The sequence below is a fragment of the Chiloscyllium plagiosum genome, chromosome 3, assembly GCF_004010195.1.
Source record: "Chiloscyllium plagiosum isolate BGI_BamShark_2017 chromosome 3, ASM401019v2, whole genome shotgun sequence".
Lineage (NCBI taxonomy): Eukaryota > Metazoa > Chordata > Chondrichthyes > Orectolobiformes > Hemiscylliidae > Chiloscyllium > Chiloscyllium plagiosum.
The window spans coordinates 121,873,129-121,893,526 of record NC_057712.1 but is presented as its reverse complement, the minus strand read 5'-3'; the positions used below and the strand labels follow the sequence as shown (position 1 = coordinate 121,893,526).

The 20,398-nt window shown below is 42.1% G+C and overlaps 2 protein-coding genes across 4 annotated transcripts in view; one reads left to right on the top strand and one right to left on the bottom strand.

Moving 5' to 3' along the window:
- The window catches only part of supt7l (SPT7 like, STAGA complex subunit gamma), a 41,350-nt gene extending 28,167 nt beyond the window's left edge, over positions 1 to 13,183 (bottom strand). The window contains exon 1 of the mRNA XM_043687242.1: positions 12,978 to 13,183. The gene's annotated coding sequence lies outside the window, so the exon portion shown is untranslated. The remainder of the gene's footprint in view (positions 1 to 12,977) is intronic.
- Positions 13,184 to 13,378: 195 nt separating this feature from the next.
- Positions 13,379 to 20,398, top strand: part of LOC122548501 (solute carrier family 4 member 1 adaptor protein) — a 153,699-nt gene continuing 146,679 nt past the window's right edge. The window contains exon 1 of one of the 3 annotated variants that reach the window (XM_043687241.1): positions 13,379 to 13,598. In XM_043687241.1, coding sequence (XP_043543176.1) covers positions 13,473 to 13,598 — 126 coding nt within the window. In that variant the 5' untranslated portion in view covers positions 13,379 to 13,472. The remainder of the gene's footprint in view (positions 13,599 to 20,398) is intronic. The other 2 variants (XM_043687239.1, XM_043687240.1) reach the window with 2 other exon arrangements.

The window sequence follows — 20,398 nt, the reverse complement described above, 5'->3', positions numbered from 1 at the left end:
ATAGGTTTAGATGAGTGTTGTAAATGGTTGTTAGTTAATTATTCTCTGTCAGACTTGAAGAAATTAAAGTTGTTAATATTTTACTTGAAATAGTGACTTTGGGGGAATAGTTCATTGCCTCTTGAATTTTAACAGATTACAGAATGGGTTCAATCATTTGTGTGTTTAAATTAGTGGGGTGGGGGGGGGGGTACCCCCAATTTATATTGTAAAACCATGAGAACAATTCCTTCATAATTTTACAACATTGTACAACATTGTACAACATCCAGCAGTTATTCATTATCCAGTAACCAGTCTAAAGCTATTCTAGCTTCTGATGGTCTGCTCCAGTTTTGTTTATTCTGTCAGATAACTTCTAATTCTCAAACTGACTTTCACAGTTAGGATTCCCTGGAGATTTGTCCCTCTATATAAAACTTGGCAAGTCCCCCAGCCTAATTCAAATCCTTATGAACTTACTCTCTTCAATTGAATATCATTTCACAAACATATTCTGCATCATGAACAGCACACAGAATGCCTTCTCTTTCTCTCACTAATATTATTGCAAACTGACTTGTCGTGACAGTAAATTGAGAGAAGGGGATGATCAATAAGATGCTGAGTGCAGGCGCAATAGGCAGTAAAGAAGGGAAACTGCATGCTGGCCTCCATAGCAAGAGGATTTGAGCACAAGTACAAGGATATCTCACTGCAATTATACAGGGCATGGTGACATCACACCTGGTCATCTTATGCAGCCTTAGTTTCCTCATCTGAGGAAGGAGCTAAGGAGTGCAGTAATAGAGTCATAGAAATGTACAGCATGGAAACAGACCCCTCGGTCCAACCCGTCCATGCCGACCAGATATCCCAACCCATGACAGAACTGACACACGAGGAGAGGTTGAGTCAATTAGCATTGTACTTAGAGGAGTTTAAAAGAATGGGGATAGAGGGCTCATAAAAAATTCTAACAAGATTAGGCACATTAGACGCAGGAAGGATTTTCTTGATGGTGAGTGGAGTCTAGAACAAGTAGTCATAGTTTAAGGAAAAGGGGTAAAACTTAGGTCTGAGATGAGGAGAAAATTCTTCAACCAGAGTGTGGTGAGCATATGGTATTCAATCCCACAGAAATTAGTTGAGGCCAAAATGTTGTGTGTTTCAAGAAAGAGATAGATATAGCTCTTGTAGCTTAAGGAATCAAGAGATATGGTGAACTGATTAGGGCTATTGAACTCTATGATCAACCAATGACAAATCAGTCTGGAGGGTCGAATTGTTTACTTCTGCTCCTATTTTCAATGTTTCTATGTCAGGAAAACCTTAAGAAAACCCTGTAAGCAAATCCTACAATAGTTTTCTATAGCTTGTTTCCACTTCAAAGGCCACCTCAATGCAAGATGAATCACATGAGCCTTGTAGTCAATTAGATCTCCTAAACACCCAACTCCACTCAAACTTGGAATCAAAAAGACAATTTAAAGTGTAACCACTTTCAAAATATGGTATTTCTAGCACTCCCAATATGATTTAGATACGACTTGTCCATCCACCATTAGCACAGCTGTTCCAGTCATTAACTATAGGTGTGAATGTCTTATACCAAGGCAACTTGGGCTCTCTTTAATGGTTAACAACCAAGTCCTCTGAACTATTTTATCCCAAATTACACAGGCAGTTCCAAAACTTAACCACCTTATATAAAGCATATTTGTATGACCATACTCATTGACACTGACTGCAGGCTTTCTAGCAGGTATCGTAATGTAACAAGCATTTCATTTAAAAATTGTTAATAGCATTTGAGATTGCCGGCTAGGTCTGCATTTATTGCCCAGTCCTAATTTCTCTACAGTGATGGTAAGACTGGAAAAGTGTGGTACTAGAAAAGCACAGCAAAGTCAGGCAGCACCCAATGATCTGGAAAGTCAACGTTTCAGGCAGAAGCCCTTCATCAGTGGTGATAAGCCAACTTCCTGTACTGATTTAATACATGAGGAGTAGGTACACCTCCACTGCTCCGAGTAAAGGAATACCAAGACTTTGACCCAGCATCGGTGAAGGAACAGTGATTAAAGCTCCAAGTCAGGCTAGCGTGGTGCTCGAAGGTGATCTTACAATTAGTGGCATTCCCATGCTGTCAAAAGAGTAGTAATGATTTGCTGCGGCGGATGGTGTGAATCAATGCTGCTGAACACTAATGATGGCAGGAACAAATGGTGACAGATGGTAAACATGGTTTGGGGAGCCAGGAGGTGACTTACATGCCACAGGATTCTCAGCTTCTGCCTGTTATTGTCACCACAATGGTTATAGGTTGATCCATTTCAGTTTCTGATCAATGGCAACCCAGAATGTTGAGAGATTGACTGATAATAATGCTATCGAATGTCAAGGGACAATGATTAGGTTGTCTCTTGTTGGATACTGTCATTGCCTAACACTTGTGTGATGAGAATGTCATTTGCTAATTCGCAGCCAAAGCCTGGACCAGGTCTTGCTACATATGGACACAGGCTGTTTCAATATGTGCATCATGAATGGTACTGAATACTGCAATTAACTTTTCATATTCATTTGTGGGAGGTGGGCATTGCAAGCTGGTCAGTATTTATTGTTCATCCCTAGTTGCCCTTGAGAAGGTGGTGGTGAGCTGCCTTCTTTAATCGCTGCAGTCCACTTGCTATGGGTTGATCCACAATGCCATGAGGGAGAGAATTCCAGGATTTTGACCCAGTGACAGTGAAGGAATGGCAATATATTTCCAAGGCAGAAGTGGGTACTGCAGATGCTGGAGATTAAGAGTCAAGATTAGAGTAGTGCTGGAAAAGCACAGCAGGTCAGGCAGCATCTAAGGAGCAGAAAAAAAACTTCGACGTTTTGAGCAAAAGCCCTTCATTAGGAATAAGGAGGGCTGTCGCCTGAAGCGTCGTTTTCTCTGCTCTTCAAATGCTGCCTGACTGCTGTGCTTTTCCAGCACCACTCTAATCTAGACTCTAACGTATTTCCAAGTCAATATGGTGAGTGATATTGAGGGGAACATGGTGGTGGTGGTATTCCCACATATCTGCTACCCTTGTCTTTCTAGATGAAAGTGGTCGTGGGTTTGGAAGGTGGTGTCAAAGGATCTTTGATGTATTTCTGTTGCGCATCCTGTAGGTAGTATACACTGCTGCTAGGGAGCATCAGTGGTGGAGGGAGTGGATGCTTGTGAATGTTGTGTCAATCAAGTGGGCTGCTTTTCCTAGATGGTGTCAAGCTTCTACAGTGTTGTTGGAACTGCACTCATCCAGGCAAGCAGGGAATATTCCATCATAATCCTGATGATTCAGCAAATATCCTCACTTTTGACCTAATGATGGAGGGTAAGCTGTTGAAGTGGTCAGAGATGAATGGGCCTAGGACACTACTGTTAGGAACTCTTGGTGATGGCCTGGGATGCGTGACATGCAACAACCATAATGATCTTCCTTTGTACAATGTATAACTCTAATCAACGGAAACCTTTCTTCAGTTTTGCTGGAGTTCTTTGATGTCACACTCAGTCAAATGTTTTGATGTCAAGGGCAGTCACATAGAACATAGAAAAGTACAGCACAGAACAGGCCCTTTGGCCCACGATGTTGTGCCGAGGTTTAATCCTAATGTAAAATATAATAACTTAACCTACTCACTCCTCAATTCACTGCTATCCATGTGCATGTTCAGCAGTTGCTTAAATGTCCCTATTGACTCTGCTTCCACCACCACCGCTGGCAATGCATTCCATCATTCACAACTCGCTGCGTAAAGAACCTACCTCTGACATCATCTCCTCTATACCTTTCTCCTAATATCTTAAAACTATGACCCCTCTTACCAGTCAATCCTGCCCTGGAGAAAAGTCTCTGGCTATTGACTCAATCTATTCCTCTCATTCCCTTGTATACCTTGATCAGATCTCTTCTCTTCCTCGTTCTCTCCGGAGAGAAAAGTCCGAGCTTATTCAAAACTTCCTTCATAAGGCAAGCCCTCCAGTCCAGACAGCATCTGGTAAACCTTCTTTGCACCCTCCTCAAAGCCTCTATCTTTCCTATAGTAGGGTGACCAGAACTGGACATAATACTCCAAATGTGGTCTCATCAGGGACTTGTAGAGCTGTAGCAAACCTCGCGGCTCTTAAACTCGATCCCCTTGTTAATGAAAACCAAAACACTATATGCTTTCTTAACAATCCTATCCACTTGGGTGTCCACTTTGAAGGATCTATGTACTTGCACACCCAGATCCCTGTGTTCCTCCACACTGCCAAGAATCCTGTCTTTAATCCTATATTCAGCATTCGAATTCAACCTTCCAAAATGCATCACTTTGCAATTAGCCAGGTTGAACTCCATCTGCCATTTCTTAGCCCAGCTCTGCATCCTGTCTACGTCACACTGCAGCCTGCAATAGCCCTTGATACTATCACTCTCACTTTGTCTCTGGAGTTTAGCTCTCATGTCCACATTTGACCTGGTTTGATCCTTTGGCTGATGGTGATGGTAGAGTGGGGAAAATGTCGGCCCATGAAATTGCAAACTATAGCAATTTCTGCTGCAGCTGATGACCTTTGGATGCACTGTTTTGAGTTGCTAGATCGGTTTAAAATCTACTCTATTTAGCACAGTGCTAGCACCACAAAATATGATGGAGATGGGACTTAGTGTGTACTAGAACTGGTAAGAATGACCACCAGAGAATCTAACACGATATGTCTGCAAAAGCTAGATTGATGAGCACGAGATCAAGGCCTTTATGTCTTTTTGGTTCCCTCACTATCTATCGCATCATCGGTCTAGCAGCTAGGTTATGCAGCTTTATGATCTGCATGGTCAGTCGTAATGCAACCGAGTCACTCAGTGATGAATATTGAAGTCGCCAATTGTGAGTACATTCTGAGTCATTGTCACTCTCATTGCATCCTCTGACTGATGTCCAACACAGTACTCACAGAACAATTGAGGGGAGGTTGCTAGATGGTGATCAGTAGGAGATTTAGTTGCCCATGTTTAACTTGACACTATAAGACTTCACGAGACTCAGAGACAGAGTAAATGCTCAGGACACAGAGGGCAATGTTCTTTCAACTGTTTACCACTGTGCTGCCACTTGCAGTGGGTCTGTCCTGTCAGTGAAACAGAAATACAGAGGGATTGTGATGGTAGTGTTTGGGGCATTATAAAGTACAATTCAGCGAGTATGACGAACTCAGGCCAATGTTTGATCAGTCATGGACCAGCTCTCCACCAGATGATTCTAAAGAGAAATTTGCAGAAAAATTCCAGCGCTGGCAAAGCCATTGCCATTTCCAGTTCCTGGATCAATACCAATAGTTTGTGTGGTTTCATTTCCTTTTATAGGTTTTGTGACAACAGAGCCATAATTTGAAAACTGATTTGCTGGACTATTTCAAAGAACATTTAAGAGTCAACCACATTTTTATGGATATGAAGTCAAACGTAGGCACATAAGCTTAGCAGATTTCCTTCCTTATTGGGAATTGGTGGACCAGATGGGTTTTTACAACAATTGACAAAGGTTGCCATCAGACGAGTGTTTAATTCCAGTTTTACTAATTTAATTCAAATACAGCCAGCTGCTATGTTGGCATTTGAACCTAGGTCCCCAGAGCATTTACTTGGCCCTCTGGATTTGTTTTCTAGCGACATTAACACTACGTCATCATTTTCTTTGATCAGCACACCGATGAGTACGCTTTTTGCACTAGAACTGATGTGCAACTTCTCTGGTGAGCCAGCAGCAGTACTCTCTCATTCTGCAATATTCCCTTCTCTTGTCATTGACACACAGTGGGAGGCAGTACAGCCAAATGAAATAGAGAAGACATCAATCTTTAATGCCCTTAGTACCATATTTGAGTGTCATCCTGAATTGTTGCATGGAAATAAAGCAAATACAACAGGCATTAGAAACCTGAAATAAAAACTGGAAGCACTGGAAATACTCAGCAGTTAAAAACTGCAAGTTCATCAATGCCCTGAAACACTAACTTCTATTTCTCAACACAGACTTTGCCTGAATTGCTGAGTATTTCCAATATTTTAAATTATTAAAAATTTGTATGGATGTAACACTTAGCTCTACAGCAGCAAAGGCCAAGGGATTTCTTTGATCAGTGCCTATCCACTGCACCCAAAATCAATACCCTCTAGTAAAGTGGTGTCCCTGCAGTATTGTTGATCTACAGCGTTCACTGCAGTAACTTACCAAAATTAGTTGGACAGGACTGCCCTCCCAAGCAACCTCCATCCCTTAAAAAAAAAGTAGTAATGCCATGATTTAGAGGCGCAGCACGATTCCTTCATCAATGCTGGGAAAGAATTTCAAAATTCCTGCTGAACACAATGATGAGCTCTCATCTCACCAAAGGGACTGTCAGGATTCAACCAAGAGATCATCACTGTGTTCTCAGGGAGACTTAACGATGAGCAATGAATGCCAGCTCTGCCACCACAACCCTGCCCAAATACATGGAACAGATAAAGAGGGACACAAACATGCATTCAGGAGGACATGGCCTATCTTTGTGAATACACATTTCAGAGAAAGAAAAGCCTGACCAAAACTCAGCAAGCCCTGCTGCCCAGGAGTATCCCTTCTCAACTGAATTTTCAAAGTTTGTTTAAAGACCAGAGACAGCAAATTTCAAGCTCTTTTACTCACAGGGATTTCTGAGGTTTGGAGTTTGAAAAAGCCTCCAACAGAGATGATAATTAATAAAAGTTTATTTAATTCAACACCCAGCTTCCCTGAAGAAGGTAATTTCCTGAGCCATCCTGCTATATGACTGAAGTGTTAACTGATTCACAATACAGAGACTTGATAAGGTGCATTAAATACAGGGGTCAGAGCCAATTACAGAATTAGAAAACACACACAATCTGGACTATTGTGACTGTGCTGGGATTTTGAAAGCTATTTGATTGCTCTTATGCTCACTTTTCTCTCCCCATAAGCCTGCAATGCTTTTCCCTCCCAATGTATTTATCCGATCCTCTTTTTGAAAGTATCTCCCCCCCTTTTTAGACTGAGTACCTCAGATCATAGTGACATACTTGGTAAGTAAATTTCTCATTCCCCTCTGTTGCTTTGTCTTCCGGTTACTAATCCTCCTGCCCTTGGGAACAGCAGTAAGTTATCCATGGACTGGTCAGATGGTAAATGGAATTCAATTCAGAGTAGTGGCAGATAATGTACTTGTGGAAGTCAAACAAGGTAAAGGATGACGTAATAAATGGTGTGATTCCGATAAATTGTAAATGGACATAAGGATCTTGGAGCATATGTCCATAGATCTCAAAAGGGAGTAGGACTGGTAGTTAAGGTGGTTAAGAAGGCATACAATAAACTTTCCTTTATTAGCCAAGACAGATAATGAAATTTTGTTCTGTGTCAAACTACTCTCCTACGAACCTGACCTTGAGAATTTTTTAAAACAGATGGTTACCGAGAATTATCAAAAACTCATTAGGTAACAGCCAAAGAATGGCACATAGCTCTGACTCTTTCGTTATATGAAGGAAATGATTGCATTGGAGAGGTATATAAAAATGATTACGCAGCCTAGACAGTGTGGATGGGAAGGACATATTTCCTTTAGCAGAGAGGTTAAAATCAGAGGATTTACAAGTAATTAGTATAGGACAATAGAGATTTTCTTTGTTCACCCAGAGGACTGTAGAGACCTCGATATCACTGCTTGAAAGAGGCACATTTTCTCATCAAAAACACTTGTCACATTTAAAAAGTGTCTGTTCCAGATGCAATGTGACTGGTCAAACAATTGCTCATTAACTGTTCCAATGTCATGACATCTCATAAATATCACTCCCCCTCCCCTGCAAAATGGCAAACTGAGATTCTCACATGCAGTTCTCCAATTCTGGGTTAAAAAACATTAAGAGAAGAATAGAGATTGTGACAGCCAGGAGATATTCACTGAAACTCACATCTCTATTGAGACTGCAATAACCTCTGCTTAAAGCAGAATCTCAAAACCCAGAAGTCCTCATCGTAGACCCCTGGCCACACCCAGTCATGCTATTAGAAAAAAAACGCAAGGCCTCACAAACGGTTTACTCTTGTGGTTCAGGCAGACTGCTGGGCATCTCTGCCTCAAACTGCTTTTCAAAAAGAACTGAGATAAAATAACTTCTAAAAGTCAGAGCATCATCACACTATTGTACACAATAATTTCGTCTGCATAAAACATCCCAAGAGATTCTGTGATGCATACCTACAGGACTCACAAAGACCAATCCTTGAAGGCATTTACAGTCCCCACACATCAGCTGACCAACAAAGAAATGTCTTTCATGCCTCTTTTGTGACTGAACCAACGCAAATAGCAAGAGGAGCTTAAGAAGAACTTTCACCAATGCAGCTTTGGGCACCTGAACAAGTGACTGCAGAGGGAACTGGAAAAAATATTAAGGGATACAAATGGTGACCTGCTGAAAGCTCAGCCCCTAAATTGCACAGTGTTGACAAAGGTCTGTTGCAACTGGAACTTAAGATAAGAAATACAGTATGAATAAGAGCAGAAGGTGCATGGAGCCTGCCCCCACCCTTCAATATAAACCTGGCAAATTTTGAGGTTCAATTCCACTTTTCCGCCAGCTGCCCATGTACCTTGAACTCCTGAGAGAGCAAACCTCTGTATATCTCAGTCTTAAATACATGTAAGGGTGGACTCTAGTAAGAGTAGAGAATTCCAAAACTATAAAAACCCTTTAGGCGAATTAGTTTCTGCCATCTCAGACTTAAATGTTTACACTCTTACCCCGAGAACATGCACCCGACTTCTGGATTCCCCAATTAGGGGTATCAATCTCAGTATCTAACCTGTTAAGCCCCTTCAGAAGTTTGATGTTTCAATGAAATTAAAATTAGACCCAGAGAAGAAAGACCCAAATTACTCAGCTTATCATAGTTCAACTCACTTACCCAAGGAAACAATCTGATAAATTGTGATTGTATTGCATCTAATGCGAGGATAATCTTCCTTAAATATGGAAATTTAACCTGCACAAAATATCCTTGGTGTGGTCTCACAAAATGTCACACAATTGGAGCAAGACTTCTTTATTTCTATAATCCAATCCCCTTGCAATTGAGGTCAATTTCCTAATTACTTTCTGTGGTCCTTTGACAAGATTAGATTACTTACAGTGTGGAAACAGGCCCTTCGGCCCAACAAGTCCACACCGACCCGCCAAAGCGCAACCCACCCAACCCATAAGTATGCAGAATCCCTCTGACCATCACCATTTACAAGTTCCACACCTTTCAAATATATTCTTCCTTTCTATTCTTACAGGTGATGGGAATAACCTCACACTTTGCCACCATGTTTTGGCATCTGCTACTCACAGATGTCTTTATCTCTTGGCATCCTTGTTGTTTCCTCTTCACAGTTTACATTCTCATCTAGATTTATATCATAGCAAACTTAGATGCATTGCTCCCTGTCTTTCATCAAAGCCATTACAACAGATTGTAAATAGCTAAGGCCGCAGAGTATTCCTTAAGACTCGAGAGTGTGGTGCTGGAAAAGCACAGCAGGTCAGACAGCATTCAAGAAACAGAACCTTCATCAGGACCTTCCTGCATTTGTCCAGCACCACACTCTCAACTCTAATCTCCAGTATCTGCGTTCCTCATTTTCGCCTATTCCTTAAGACTGTCTGCTAGTCTTAAGGAACTGTCAAGTTGAAATGTCCCTTTTCTCCTGACTCTCTGCTTTCTGTCTATCACCCAATCCTCTATCCATGTTAATACACTGTAGCTTATTGCAGCATCTCAGTTACATCACAGCCTGTCCAGCATCAATTATGATCCACAATTGTTTTGCATCTCTTGTTCGGAGAACATATCATTGTATTCTGTAGAACCATATACTGCCCTTGGCCCTATGATTAAGAACATGCACTTTGACAGTCTATCTGGATTGTTTAAGTTTATTACATATTAAAGATCTTCCTTGTCTGGACCTTTTTTTTGAAAAAAGGAACCCATTTTTCAAGTTTTTAATCATCCTGGTCCATTCTGGTGAAACTGAACCCCAGAAAATACTAGGAATTCTCTTACCTGCTGTTCTTTTTCATGTTCTCTCCAACATCCTTAACACCACTGACCATTTTGTCATCCTCCAACATCTTTCCTTCCATGTGAGGAGACATTTGGACTAAAGTTTCACAGATGGCAGTGGGTTCTGGGTAAAATGTCCAGTTAAATCTTAGAACAGTTGATGTTTATGAACCAAATTATTATGGAATTCAGGTCAAAGACAGGTATTTTGAGTTGTATCAAAGATCAGTAAAGATGTTACTGACTCCAGAGACAAACGGCTATCTGGTTCTGATCTTCTAGTGTTTTATCTCCCTGCATTCGTCAGAAAATCCCACATCTACATTCTTCACTCCTTATTTATCACCAATAGACAAGCCAATGCTTTCCCTGAGAGTAAGATTGTTAAAATCAAAGGCATCCTCTTTCAGCTCCCTCAAAAATGTCTGTACGTCAGTTTTTAATTCACTTCCTGCTTGCCACATATATAGCTCGTCCAGTTTCAATCGATCATTCCACTCGGTTACATTCCAATGAGAGAGAAAAATTCTAAGGGGTGCACTCACCGTCTGTGGTTAACTAAAATATTTAAAGATTAATATTAAACTTCAAAAAGAGCATATATTTAGGCAAAGATACATGCAGATCAGAAAACTAGACAGAATATAAAAAACAGCAAAAGATTCACAAAAGGATTAATAAGGAGGCAAAAATTAGACAAGAGAAAGCGAGCTAGAAATACTAAAACAGGTAGCAAAACTTTTTAATAGATATTCAAAAAGGAAAGTTAATCTGCCAGATCAATAATGGAAAATAAGGAGATGACAAATGAACTGAACTGATATTTTGCAACAATCTTAATAGAGGACATAAAAAATATCATGAAAATAGCTGCAAATCAGGAAACAGAAGCAAGATAGGAACTACAGGAACTACAATCACCAAGGAAGCAATATAAAGCAAATTGTTGAAGTTACAGATTGACAAGTCACAGGTTCTGATGAACTTCAACCTACAGTCTTAAAAGGAGTGGCTAGTGAGATAGTTGATACTTTGGTTTTAATTTTCCAAAATTCCTTTGATTTAGGGAAGTTTCCATTAGATTAGAAAATAACTAATATAACCTATTTATTCAAAATGTGAGAAAGAAATCAGGAAACTACATACCGGTTTGCTTAATATTTTTCATAGGAAGGCTTGAGAAGCTATTATCGTTGTTATTTCAGAGTATTTGTTTTTAAAAAATCAACATAATCAGGCAGATTCAACATGGTTGCGTGAAAGGAAAATCAACTTAGCTAACTTAGAGTTTTTTGAAGAGGCTGGAGGTAAAAGAGAATTGATGACTGTTCCATATTTGGATTTCCAGAAGGCATTTGATAAGACAGAATACAGAACAGTACAGCACAGAAACAAGCCCTTCAGGCCATGAAGTTGTGCCGAACATGACGCCAAATTAAACCATTTCGTTCTGCCTGCCCTTGGTCCATTTCTCTCCATTCCTAACAAATTCATGTGCTTATCTAACCGTCTCTTAAACTGGCACATCCCTGGCAGTGCATTCCAGACTCCTATCATTCTCTGTGCGAAACAAAACTTGCCAATCACATCTCCTTTGAACTTTTCCCCTTCACCTTAAATATTTGCCCTTTTGTACTAGACTTTTCAACTCTGGGAAAAAGATTCTGACCTCTGAAAGCCACTCCCTGATCACCCCCACTGCTTTCACAAAACAAAAGAACTTTGGACGGTGCAAATTTGAAATATAAAAACAAAGTCGTAGAGAAACTCAGCAGTACGTGACCTATCAAGTCTCCCCTCTGCTTCCACCGATCCAGAAAAACAAGCCATGTTTTTGTAGCCTCTCCTTATATGTCATATTTTCTAATCCAGACAACATCCTAGCATCATTCTGCATCCTCTCTAAAGCCCCCACATCCTTCCTGTAATGTGGCAAATAGAACTGAAAAGAATACTTTTAAGTGTGGCCTACCAAATTCTTACAAGACACCACATCAGAAAGTGCTCATGGTGTAGGGGATAATATATTGGCATGACTCATGAGACACATTATCTATCATATGTTTTGTTTTCAAGATTTTTTTCTCCCCTATCTCGGTTGGATCACTTTTTCACCGTTGTGAAACCTTGATTCCCTGTTTCATCACTCAAGAGAAAACTTTTCTAGTGTCAGTCTAGATCCTCCAGTTCCACAAAGTTTCGAATGTCACAGTCACTTTCACAATATCTTGCATATTTTCCTAGTCCTTACAGAAATCTAAGTAATCAACCTCAGTCTTTGTTCTCACCTTCAAAACCATGTGCAACATTTCTATAGTTACAACCTCCTAAGATATACATGCTCACATACACATTCCCTCAAGCACCAGCTGTCCCTCTTAATTTCAACTCTAACTAGCATCAGCAGAAGGCCATTGACTGACTCCCAGTAACCTTCTGAAATGGACTCCCTGATCACCCTCCCTACTTCCACAAAAAAGAACTTTGGAACTCCAGCAGCCAAAGTATAAAAAGAAAACAGAAAGTGTTGGAGAAACGCAGCATGAGTTGAGAGAGAAAAAGTTAATGTTGAGTCCAGTGCCCAGTCTCTGATGGAAGGTATCTCATGGGTGCTGTGGAGTGAGTGACTCCTGTAAGTGCCTGGGAGTATTGAATTTGGATGGGTGGGGAGAAGGTATCCAAAAGAAAAGGAAATCCTCCTGGATATGTGATGAGGGCCTTATTTTCTTGGTGCTGTGGAATGAATGACTCCTAAAAGTGGCCCAGAATAGTGAAGGGGGCAGGGGAGGGAGTAGGTAGAAGAAAGAGTTCAGACAATCTAACCATTATATTAAGGGTGATATCTCCTGTGCGCTGACCTGGTATATGTGTCCTTTGCTGATGTATTCCTCGAAGTGGTTACAGGATCAGACTTGATGGAGGCTGGTCACGAATCCTGGAGTTGTTTTATCTCACAGCAGCATTATGAGGAGTTACAGTCAGCTCCACCTTCTCCCTGCTCCTTAGAGACGGTCCCACACTGATTCTCTTCCCCCGGAACTTCACTCCCGACTCTACCGCTCGACCGAAATTACATATTCTTTATATACGTCTTAAACCTTATTCACAATGAAATGATCCCCATCCCTCCCGGGGGGCATTATAAATCGCGCCGGGTTAAAATCCGGGTTTTATTTCCGGGTGTCGGGTCACTTTTCGCTCCTGCCCCGCACCGACGATTACAAAGTCCCCATGAATGCGAACTATGATGGATCGGGAATGAAGTGGAGAGTTGGAGCGAGTTCCGCTCGTCGGGGAGGGAAGGCACATAACGCCGATGATTATTTGAAAAAAAATCTCCCGAGCCGGAACCAATGTTCTGGAGACAACCGGAAGAGGTCGGGGGAGGGATGTTGCTATGGCGGAGGCCCCAGGGATGGAGGAACCAGTGGCGGCGGCAACAACAGCAGGACCACCAACAACAACAACAACAGCAGGAGGTAAACATTCCCCACATTGTTTTATTTTTAATTCACTCACAGGAGGTGGACGTGGCTGGCTAGTCCAAGGTTTATTACCTGTTCCTAATAATCCTGAAGGTGGTGGTAGTAGTAAGTTGTCTTCCAGAACTGCTGCAGTCCATGTGGCTGTAGGTAGACCCACAATTTCTTTTTCAGGGAGGGTTTCAACCCATCACACTCCCCACCTATGCCTTGTATTTGGAACAAGATTCTGCAAAACCCACTGGAAGGATAGGGCAGCCTAGTATCAGTGTCCTGTTTCAGGACAATATCAAGGTAGTGGCTGCATTCACCACCTAAAGAGCTGAGGATGCTGTAAATCAGAGACAGGAGTAGAAATTGCCGGAAAAGCTCAGCAGGCCAGGCAGCATCTGTGGAGAGAAATCAGAGTTAATGTTTAAGGTTGAGTGACCCTTCCTCAATGGTTTTGAGGAAAGGTCACTCTACCTGAAACATTAACTCTGATTTCTCACCAGAGTTGCTGCCTGGCCTGCTGAGCTTTTCCGGCAATTTCTACTCCTGTCACTGATTTACAGCATCCTCAGCTCTTTAGGTGTTGAATGCAGCCAGTGCCTTAATATTGTCCTGAAACAGGACACTGATACTAGGCTGATAAGCTTTTACAACAATTTATGTTGTTTGTCACTGGTTGGAGTCAGTTGCACTGGGATATCATGTTGACTCTGCTTGCCTCTCACAAGATCTCCTGTACAAGCTCCATTGTGGCAGTACGCTACCATTAGGGCAGAGAAAAGTACTAAACAACAGGGAAAAAAAAATACCATGGAATCTGAAACACAAACAGAAATTGCTGGAAAGTCTCAGCAGGTCTGTCAGCATCTGGTGAGAGAAACCAAGAGTTAAAATTTCTGATCCAGTGACCCTTCTTCAAGATAGAGGTAAAGCTTCTCTCTGACTTGCCAGAATTTCTCGCCAAAGTCCAAATTGTGTAAGTAACCACTTGCAAAGGAGCCAAACTTTTAGTGTCTCGGTCAGTCCCAGATGGAGGTCAAGTGCATGTGGCAGAAATTTGAGCATCCCAACCACCTGCTTCAACAAGTACCACCCATACCTTTGTTTCCTGGTTAGTGAATCCAACATTGGACTATATAATAACCTCAGACTTACAACATGGAATGGAAGAAAATAGTCTTGAGTCATGAGTGCCTGCCTTGGAAGAGAGAGATTAGACAGGTCAGAAGACCATAAGACATAGGAGCAGAAATTAGGCCATTCAGCCCATTGCGTCTGCTCTGCCATTCAATCATGGCTGATAAGTTTCTCAAAGCATTCTGCATTTCTCTGTAACCTCTGATCCCCTTTATAATCAAGAACCTATTTATCTCCATCTTAAGTATACTCAACGACCTGGCCTCCACAGCCTTCTGTGGCAGTGAATTCCATACATTCACCATTTTCTGGCTGAAGAAGTTTCTCCTTATCTCTGTCCTAAAAGGTCTTCCCTTTACATGGTTTTGTGCCCTTGGGTCCTAGTCTCTCCTACATCTTCCCAACATCCACTCTTTCCAGGCCATTCAGTATTCTGTAAGTTTCAATTAGATTATTCCCCCCGCCCCTCCAAATTCCATCAAGTTGTGTCATCCATCTAGAGTCCTCAAGCGTTCCTCATATGTCTGTTCATTCCTGGAGTCATTGTGAATCTCCTCTGAACACACACCAGGGTCAGTACATTCTTCTTGAGATTTAGAGCCCAAAACTGCACGCAATACTCCAAATGTGGCCTGACCCAAGCTTCTAGAGCCTCACAAATACATCCCCTGCTTTGTAGCATCCTTAAACACAGGTGAAGTGCCAGAGGAACTGGAGAGTTGCTAATGTTGTCCCCCTGTACAAGAAGGGTAGTATGGATATTCCAGGTAACTACAGACCAATAGCATGATGTCAATGGTGGGAAAGTTGCTGGAGAAAGCACTGGGGGATAGGATCTATTTATATTTGGAAGAGAATGGGCTTATCAGTGATTGGCAACATGGTTTTGTGCCGAGCGATCGTGCCTTACCAACTTAGTAGAGTTCTTTGATGAAGTGACCAAGTTGATAGATGAAGGAAGGGCTGTAGATGTCATATATATGGACTTTAGTAAGGTGTTTGACAAGGTTCCCCATGGTAAACTAGTGGAGAAAGTGAAGTCACATGGTGTGCAGGGTGTTCTAGCTAGGTGGATAAAGATCTGTTTGAACAACAGGAGACAGACAGTAGTAATTGAAGGGAGTTCCTCAAATGGAGAAAGGTGACCAGTGGTGTTCCACAGGGATCAGTGCTGGGGCCACTGTTGTTTGTGATATACATAAATGATCTAGAAGAGGGCATTGGTGGTCTGATTAGTAAGTTTACAGATGACATGAAGATTGGTGGAGTAGCAGAAAGCATAGGGGACTGTCAACGAATACGGGAGAATATAGATAGACTGGGGCATTGGGCGAAGAAGTGGCAGATGGATTTCAATCTGGGCAAATGTAAAGTGATGCCTTTTGGAAGGTGTAATTCCAGAGTGAACTATACTGTAAATGGAAGAGCCTTGGGAAAAGTTGATGACCAAAGAGATCTGGGAGTTCAGGTCCATTGTACCCTGAAGGTTGCTGCACAGGTGGATAGAGTGGTCAAGAAGGCATATAGTATGCTTGCCTTTGTCGGACGGGGTATTGAGTACAAGAGCTGGCAGGTTATGTTAAAAGTGTACAAGACTTTGGTTCAGCTGAATTTAGAATACTGTGTACGGTTCTGCTCGCCACATTCTCCAAAGCATCCACATCCTTTTGGCAGGGTGCAGAGAAGGTTTATGAGGAATTTTGCCTGGTATGGAAGGTGCTAGCTATGAAGAGAGGTTGAGTAGGTCTGGATTGTTTTCATTAGAAAAAGAAAATTGAGGGGGAACCTGATTGAGGGCTACAAAATCATGAAGGGTATAGACAGGGTGGATAGAGATAAGCTTTTTCTTGAGGGATTTAATAGCAAGAGGTCACTCGTTCAAGGTGAGAGGAGAAAAGTTTAAGGGGGATACATGCGGAAAGTACTTTACACAGAGGGTGGTAGGTGCCTGGAACAGAGGTGGTAGAGGCAGGCATGGTAGATTCATTTAAGGTGCGTCTGGACAGATGCATGAGTAGGTGGGGAGCAGAGGGATACAGAACCTTAGGAATTGGACGATAGGTTTAGACAGTGGATTTGGATCGGCACAGACTTGGAAGGCTGAAAGGCCTGTTCCTGGGCTGTAAATTTTCTTTGTTCTTTGTTGCTACATTGTACTCCGTCTGCCACTCCTTTGCCCACTCTCCTAACCTGTCTGAATCCTTCCACCTCAATGCTACCTGTTTGTCTACCTATCTTTGTATCATCTGCAAGCTTAGCCATGATGCCCTCAGTTCTTTCATCTAGATCGTTAACGTATAATCAAAAAGTTGTTGACCCAAAACCCAACCTTGCAGAACATCACTAGTCACTGTCTACCATCCTGAGAAGGACCCTTTTATCCCATTTCTCTGCTTTCTGTCAGACAGCCAAGATTCTATGCATGCTAGCACCTTGCCTCTAACACCATGGGCTCTTATCTTACTTAGTAGCCTCCTGTGTGGCACCTTGTCAAAGCCTTCTTGAAGTCCAGGTAGATAATATCCATTGGTTCTCCTTGGTCTAATTTGCTCATTACTTTCTCAAAGAATCCCTGCAGATTTGTCAGGCATGACCTACCCTGGATGAAACCATGTTGTCTCTGCCCTATTTTACTATACACTTCCAAGTATTCAGAAATCTCATCCTTCATAATGGATTCAGGATCTTAACCATGACCAAGGTTAGACCAATTGGTCTGTAATTTTCCATCTTCTGCCTTACTTCCTTTTAAAACAGGGGTGTTATGTTAGCGATTTTCCAGTCATCTGGACCTTTCCTGATTCTAGTTATTCCTGAAAGATTGCTGCTAATGCCTCTATTATCCCTTCAGCTATCTCCTTTAGAACTCTGGGATGTCCATCTGGTCCAGGTTATTTATCCATCTTCAGGTCATTCAGTTTTTCTAGCACCTTCTCATAGAACATAGAACATTACAGCACAGTATAGGCCCTTCGGCCCTCAATATTGCGCCGACCTGTGGAACTGATCTGAAGCCCGTTTAACCTACACTATTCAATTCTCATCCATATGCCTATCCAGTGGCCAATTAAAGTCCTTAAAAGTTGGCGAGTCTACTACTGTAGCAGGCAGTGCATTCCACATCACTATTACCTATGACATCTGTCCGATATCTATTACCCCTCAATTTAAGGCAATGTCCCCTCGTGCTAGCCATCACCATCCGAGGAAAAAGCCTCTCACTGTCCACCCCATCTAACCATCTGATTATCTTATATGTTGACTATCCCGAAAAAACTTATTCCTCTTAAGATGTTATAAGAGATAGGATTTATAATCCTTTTCCAACACTTTATCCATTACCGAAGTAAGGCTCACTGGTCTATGATTATCAGGGTTGTCTCTACTCTCCTTGAACAAGGTGACAACATTCACTATCCTCCAGTCTTTTGGCATGAATCCTGTGGACAATAACGACATAAAGATCAAAGCTCAAAGCTCGGCAGTCTCCTCCCTGGTTCCCCAGAGCATCCTAGGATAAATCTCATCTGGGCCAGGGGACTTGTCTATTTTTACACTTTCCAGAATTGCTAACACCTCCTCCTTGTGAGCCTCATTCCCATCTAGTCTAATAGCCTGTAACTCAGTATTCATCTCAACCATATTGTCTTTTTCTAGTGTGAATACTGACGGAAAATGCTCATTTAGCACTTCCCCATCTCCTCTGACTCCACGCACAACTTCCCACTGCTATCCTTGATTTACCCTAATCTTATTCTAGTCATTCTTTTATTCCTGATATACCTATAGAAAGCCTTGGGGCTTTCCTTGATTGTATTTGCCAATGACGTCTCATGTCGCGTTCTGTCTCTTTAGGTCTTTCCTGGCTAACTTGTAACTCTCAAGCGCCCTAACTAAGCCATCACATCTCATCCGAACATAAGCCGCCTTCTTCCTCTTGACAAGAGATTCAATTTCCTTAGTAAACCACAGCTCCCGCACTCGACAGTTTCCTCCCTGCTTGACAGGTACGTACTTGTCAAGGATCCGCAGTAGCTGTTCTTTGAATAAGCTCCACGATTCAATTGTGCCCATTCTCTGCAGTTTACCTCCCCATCCTATGTGTCCTAAATCTTGCCTAATCACATCGTAATTGCCTTTCCCCCAGCTATAACTCTTGCCCTGCGGTATATGCCTGTCCCTTTCCATCACTAAAGTAAACATAACCGAATTGTGGTCGCTATCACCCAAGTGCTCACCCATTTCCAAATCTATCACCTGGCCAGGTTCATTACCCAGTACCAAATGTAATATGGTCTCACACCTAGTTGGCCTGTCTACATACTGTATCAGGAAACCCTCTTGAACACGTTGGACAAAAACTGACGTACTAAAGTACTTTAACCAAAATATTCCCAGTCAATATTTGGAAAATTAAAGTCCCCCATAACAACCAACCTGTCACTCTCGCTCCTATCGAGGATCATCTTTGCTAATCTTTCCTCTACATCTCTGGAACTATTCGGACGGTCTTCACCTGAACCAAAGGGCGACCAATATCCTGGGGGGGGGGGCTTTGCTCATGCTTTTAAGGTAGGTTTAAACTAATTCAGCAGGAGGATGGGAACCTAAATTGTAGTTTGAGTATACAGGAAATTGAGAGTAGTGAGGTCAGAAATAAGGTTTCGTGGTCACAAGGAGGCACCAGCAAGCAAGAAGTTGATTTGAAGTGTGTCTGCTTCAGCACCAGGAGCATCCGGAAAAAGGTGGATATACTTGCAGCATGGGTTAGTACCTGGGATTTCGATGTTGTGTCAATTGCAGAGACATAGGTAGAGCAGGGACAGGAATGGTTATTGCAGCTTCTGGGGTTTAGATGGTTCAGTAAGAACGGAGGAAATAGTAAAAGAGTGGGATGTGTGGCATTGTTAGTCAGGAACAGTATTACAGATGCAGAAAGGATGTCTGAGGACTCATCTACTGAGGTAGTATGGGCTGAGGTTAGAAATAGGAAAAGAGAGGTCACCCTGTTGGAAGTTTTTGTCTAGGCCTCTGAATAATTTCTCCTTGGTGATAGCCATCATACTCCACTCTGCTCCCCAACTCTCGAATTTTTGGGAAATTACTCATGTCTTCCACTGTGAATACTGAAGCGAAGTAATTATTCGGTTCCTCAGCCATTTCTTTGCTCCCCCTTACTATCTCTCCTGCGTCATTTTCCAGGGGTCCAATGTCAACTTTTGCTTCTCTTTGCTGAGATAGTTGTATCATCGATAGTCACAGGTGAGGTGCCGGAAGACTGGAGGTTGGCAAACGTGGTGCCACTGTTTAAGAAGGGCAGTAAAGACAAGCCAGGGAACTATAGACCGGTGAGCCTGACTCCGTGGTAGGCAAGTTGTTGGAGGGAATCCTGAGGGACAGGATGTACATGTATTTGGAAAGGCAAGGACTGATTAGGGATAGTCAACATGGCTTTGTGCATGGGAAATCATGTCTCACAAATTTGATTGAGTTTTTTGAAGAATTAACAAAGAAGATTGATGAGGGCAGAGCAGTAGATGTGATCTGTATGAACTTCAGTAAGATGTTCGACAAGGATCCCCATGGGAGACTGATTAGCAAGGTTAGATCTCATGGAATACAGGGAGAACTAGCCATTTGGATACAGAACTGGCTCAAAGGTAGAAGAC